This window comes from Plasmodium gallinaceum (assembly GCF_900005855.1).
Source record: "Plasmodium gallinaceum strain 8A genome assembly, contig: PGAL8A_v1_10, whole genome shotgun sequence".
In the NCBI taxonomy this organism is placed as follows: Eukaryota; Apicomplexa; class Aconoidasida; order Haemosporida; family Plasmodiidae; genus Plasmodium; species Plasmodium gallinaceum.
Genome location: NW_021628239.1, coordinates 723,237 through 728,918, shown reverse-complemented (window position 1 = coordinate 728,918; position 5,682 = coordinate 723,237). Strand labels below are relative to the sequence as shown.

At 20.2% G+C, this 5,682-nt stretch overlaps 2 protein-coding genes across 2 annotated transcripts; one reads left to right on the top strand and one right to left on the bottom strand.

The window, feature by feature from the left end:
- Positions 1-214: 214 nt before the first annotated feature.
- On the bottom strand, positions 215-974 carry PGAL8A_00018500 (conserved Plasmodium protein, unknown function; the record flags this gene model as incomplete). Its single annotated transcript, XM_028671590.1, has 3 exons — positions 215-267; positions 438-609; positions 837-974. 3 exons carry the CDS (start codon positions 972-974, stop codon positions 215-217), a joined length of 363 nt encoding a protein of 120 aa, XP_028528227.1.
- Positions 975-2,217: 1,243 nt separating this feature from the next.
- On the top strand, positions 2,218-5,465 carry RPN1 (26S proteasome regulatory subunit RPN1, putative; the record flags this gene model as incomplete). The annotated part of the gene is made up of 4 exons (XM_028671589.1): positions 2,218-2,238; positions 2,413-5,013; positions 5,166-5,280; positions 5,386-5,465. 4 exons carry the CDS (start codon positions 2,218-2,220, stop codon positions 5,463-5,465), a joined length of 2,817 nt encoding a protein of 938 aa, XP_028528226.1.
- Between the last annotated feature and the right edge of the window lie 217 nt (positions 5,466-5,682).

The following is a 5,682-nucleotide window of genomic DNA, read 5'->3' as shown; positions in this document are numbered from 1 at the left end:
TTAAAAAAAAAAAAAAAAAAAAAATAAAGGAAATAAATAAATGAAAATATTATTCTTTAAAGCACAATTTTCATATGGACATAAATTTAAAATAAAAAAAAAAAAAAATTAAAACAAAAAGAATATGTTTGTTCTATAAAAATTATTATAATTAAAAATGATCTGATTTTTATAATTTAATTTTTTTTTTTATTATACTTTTAAATAATTTTTGTTAATATTCGTTCATTAACACCGTCGGTTTTACCATTTGTTTGCTAATATTCTCTAAAAAAAAAAAAATATATATATATAAAATTATGTATTATTAGAATATTATTTGTTTTATATATTGTCATTATTAATACTATATTATTTTCTATTTTCGTTTATGAATATCAATTTAAATTTTTTAAAATAAAAAAAAAAGAGAGAAGAAAAAAAAAAAAAATGTTTACTTATCCATCTGTTATTCTCATCTTTATCCAGAGTAACAAATAAAATCTTCCTATTATTGTATCTAATATTAAATAAATGTATATTAGTTAGACCTAATTCATTTTCTATTAACTTTATTTTTCTAATATCTTCAATTGAAGTTAATTCAGTAAATTTATTAAGGTATAATATCTATGTATTACAAAAAAATAAAAAAAAACAATATATATATATATATATATATATATTTACAACAAGTATTTAAAGCATTAATTAGACAATCATTTATAAATTATAACAAAAAATACAAAATAAATGTCACATCTCTTTTTTTTTTTTTTTTCTTTGTTAAATAAAAATAAAAGAACTTTTTAATATGGATATTTATATTATTATTATTTTTTTTTTTTTTATATTACTTCTGTTGGTTTTTCACCTTGATAATATTGAGATTTAAAAGAGCAAATAAAATTTTTTGTTAATATGATATATCTTTTTCTCAATTTTTTTAAATATTTAGATTGCTTGAATACCCAACCTTCATTCACTATCTCCATATTTTAAAAAAATAAATAAAAATATACAAATATATGTAATATAATAGATCAACATAGAATTATTCTTTAAAAAAATAATTGTAATAATTTAGAAAATTATTGAGTAAACTCATTTAATATTTACTATTTATAATAAAATTTCCACTTATTAATAATAGAAAAAAACAAAACGAATAAAGAAAAAAATTTAAATTTAATAAAATATAGAAAATTTTAATTAAAAGATACACAGTGAAAGATGATACACTTAAGAATAATTAAGGGACTCTTATAAAATGATAAATTCAAAAATTTTGATACAAAAGAAAAAAAAAATAAAATAAAAATATACAAAATTATAATGTAAAATCGATAAAAAGGAAATTTTAAAATTTATACATATTTTTTATTTTTTAGAGTGTTTTCAGTCTAAATGAAAAAAAAAAAAAAAAAAATTAAACCAAGAAATCTATATCATAAAAATGTATAATTGTAAATTTTTAAGCATGAAATTTTTTAATACATATTTTTCCTTTTTTTTTTTTTTTTTTTACTACACATATTGAATATTATTTAAATTACACAAGAGGAATACATAAAGAAAATAAAAAAATACATATTTAAAAAAGCTATTAAGAATTAAATCTCCATTTTTTTGAAATTATATTTCTTTTTTCTTACTTAGTTTCCCTATGAATAAGAGAAATTTAAACTATAAATTTATTTAATGCACAAAATATTTTTTTGAACAGATTTATATTTTTTTTTTTTTTTTTTTTTTGCTTACCTAATTATTTTTAATTAAATATATATATATATATATATATATGATGAACATATAATTAAAACTACATTGTTTTGAATTTTCATTAAAATTAAAAAATATATATTTTAAATAAAATTGTAAAAGTGTATAAAAATATTTAAATAATATAAATAATAATGCAACGATGTAATTTTATTATGTAATTTTTTTTTATATTCTTGCATTTTTTATGTAATTTTTTACACTATAGCAAAAATATATATTTTAAATCACTTTAAATAAAATATATATATGAGAAATTATATAAGTTAAAAAGAAAAAAAATTGAACTCATAAATAATAGAACTCGTTTTACATAATAAATGATATGAAATATCCATACATATGATGATCAGGATATATATATTGTATTAAATACTATATGTACAAACTATATATATATTTAAATATATTTTTTTTTTTATTTAAAATTTAAAAAAACTAATAAAATAAGTAAATATGACTGCTGAAGATAAAAAAGTAAAATTTAATACATTTAAAATTTTATGATAATTTATACATTATATTTTTAATATAAGTATATACATTTTTTTTTATTCATTTGCATAAATAATTAATACTACTAATATTATATTTTATTTTTTGTAACGCATTAACAATACATCTTTTTTTCACTTTTTTATTAATATATAGGCTGTTTCAATTAAGGTCCCTGTAAAGGATGCAGATGATAAAAGAAGAAAATTAAATAATGCAAAAATTAAGAAAGAAGAGTTAAATGAAGAAGAAAAGAAAAAAAAGGAAGAATTAGAATTGTTAATTACAAGATTAAAAGATGATGATATAAATGTAGTAAATTTATCTATTAACCTTTTAAATAAAGAAATTATTGATACAAGTGGAATTTTGACCTCTTTGTTAGCATTAAAAGTTTTAAAAACACATTATAATACATTAATAGAAATACATAACGAAATGAAATTTGAAGAGTGTAAAAGAAAATTAAGTAATATGATAAGTGCCTTATCTACAACAATAGGTGATGAAAATAATATCGTAAAATATGTTATATCCGGAAATAAAAAAGATTTAATAAATTATGGCCATGAGTATATAAAGAATTTAATTACAAAATTATTAGTGGAGTACAAAAATATAAAAGAAGAAGAAGTAAGTGCAAATTCGAATGCTGCGACAAAAAATGTTACAATAAATCATATATATGAATTAGTAAATATTATTGTACCATATTGTTTTAGTCATAATACCGAATATGAAGCTATAGATTTATTAATAGAGGTAGATAAAATAAATGATATTTATTTATATGTTGATGAAAAATCTTGTGATAGATCTATATTGTATTTGCTAAATTTAACACACTATAGCTCTTCAACAGAGGAGTATTACAAATTAATGAATGTGATTTTAAATATATTAAAGAAGCATAAAAAACATATAGAATCTTTAAAAATATTATTAAGATTAAATAAAATTAATAATATTAAGGAATTGATATTTGAATGTGGGGATATTTTAATATGTAAGCAAATAGCTCTAATATGTGCAAGACATTGTGTTTATTTAGAATTTACTGAAGAAGAAATATCCAAATATCCAAATTTGAATTTAGCTGAGATATCTAATTTATCGTCAGGTGAACATTTATCATCAATTTTTTTAAAATTAGCTAAAGATTTAGATGTAGAAGAACCCAAATTACCAGAAGATGTTTATAAATCTCATTTAGAAGAAAAAAGAAATACAAGTGTATGGGATTCGGCAAAACAGAATTTATCTTCAACGTTTGTTAATGCATTTGTAAATGCTGCTTTTTGTAAAGATAAATTAATGACTATTAATTCCTCCTTATGGCTTTTTAAAAATAAGGAGTATGGTTTAATGAGTGCAACTGCATCAATGGGATTACTATTGCTATGGAATATAGATGAAGGATTATCTCAAATTGATAAATTTCAATATAGTAGTGATCAGTATGTAAAAGCGGGTGCTTTAATGGCATTTGGTTTAGCCTGTACTAATATAAAAAATGAATGTGATCCAGCGTATGCTTTATTATCTGAACATATAGATGCACAAAATGTAATGGAAAAAATAGGTGCTATTTTGGGTTTTGGTTATGCATATGCAGGTACCAACAGAGAAAATTTGTTAGATGTTTTAATTCCACCATTAGTCGATAATGGTTGTATTATTGAATGCAGTGTTTTTGCTGCTTTATCTTTAGGTTTAGTTTTTGTTGGTTCACAAAATAGAGAAATTGCTGAATATATCATTGATACCGTTTTAGAAAAAGAAAAGGTAAATAATTCTTTAGATTCACCAATAGCAAAGTTATATGCTGTTGCTTTAGGGCTCTTGTTTCTTTGTTCAAGAGAAAAGTGTGAAGCTACATTGTCTGCTTTGGAAATTATTAAACATCCCATTTCAAAATATATGATTGCAACAGTTGAAGGAATGGCTTTTGCTGGATCCAATGATGTTTTGAAAGTGCAAAAAATGTTACATGTTCTAGTTGAAAAAAGAAACGATAAAAAAAATAACAACGAAAACAAAGTTAGTACAGATAATAAAAACGCTAATGTGGATAATAAAAAAAATAACAGTAATAAAAATATAAAAAATAATGATACAAAAAATATAAACAATAATAATTATGTTGAAGATAATTTAGACCAGTGCGTAGCTATTTTAAATATTGCACTTATAGCTTTAACGGATGACATAAGTTCAGAAATGACAACACGAATTATTGATCACTTTTTACAATATTCTAATGTAAATCAAAAAAAAGCAGTTCCTTTAGCATTGGCATTATTATTTACATCATTTCCAAAACCAAATATTGTAGACATTTTATCTAAATTAACACATGATCAAGACCCTGATGTTGCATTGCATGCTATTATTTCGTTAGGATTTGTTGGTGCAGGAACAAATAATTCAAGAATAGCTATTTTGTTAAGGCAGTTATCTGCTTTTTATTGTAAAGATACCAATGCTATTTTTGTTGTAAGATTAGCTCAAGGTTTGTTATATATGGGGAAAGGATTATTAACTATTAATCCTTTGCATTCCAATCGTTCAATTATTAACCATGTTTCATTAGGATCCTTATTAATAACAATACATGCTTGTTTGCAACTTAAATCAACAATATTAGGAAAATATCATTATTTGCTTTATCATTTAGTACCTTGTATTTATCCAAGGATGCTTGTAACTGTTAATGAAAATTTAGAACCGTTACCAATATCTGTTCGTGTCGGTCAGGTAAAACATATAATTATATGCTCGAAAACGTAAAGAAAAATATTTCATGACATGTATTTTTATATAAATTCATGGCACTGTTCATAATTTTTTCAAAAGTTTTTTTTTTTTTTTTTTTTTCATTATTTATTTATGTAATTTATTTTTTTAAGGCTGTCGATGTTGTTGGACAAGCAGGAAAACCAAAAACAATTACAGGATTTCAAACCCACGTTACCCCAGTTTTATTATTACACACAGATAGAGCAGAAATAGCAACAGAAGAATGTAACAATTTTTATTATATATAGATATAAAATATATACAAAAAGATTAAATAATCACATTTTTAAAACGTTTTTTTTTTTTTTTTTTTTTTTTTTTCATTTTTAGATATACCCATTAACGATACTTTAGAAGGAATAGTTATTTTAAAAAAAGCTCCGAATTATGTTCCACCAGCAGTTAATTAATTCATATATGTTTTATTTATGAATAAATCATTGTATATATAACAAATAAATGTAGGTAAATTGATTTTAAAAGAATTTATAAATACAAATTTTTATAAGTCCTTTTTTACAACTTTATTTAAAAGAAAAAAAAAAAAAAAAAAAAAAAAAAAAAAATAAAATAAAAAAAAATTAAAAAAAAAAAAAAAAAAAAAAAAAAAAAAAAAAAAAAAAAAAA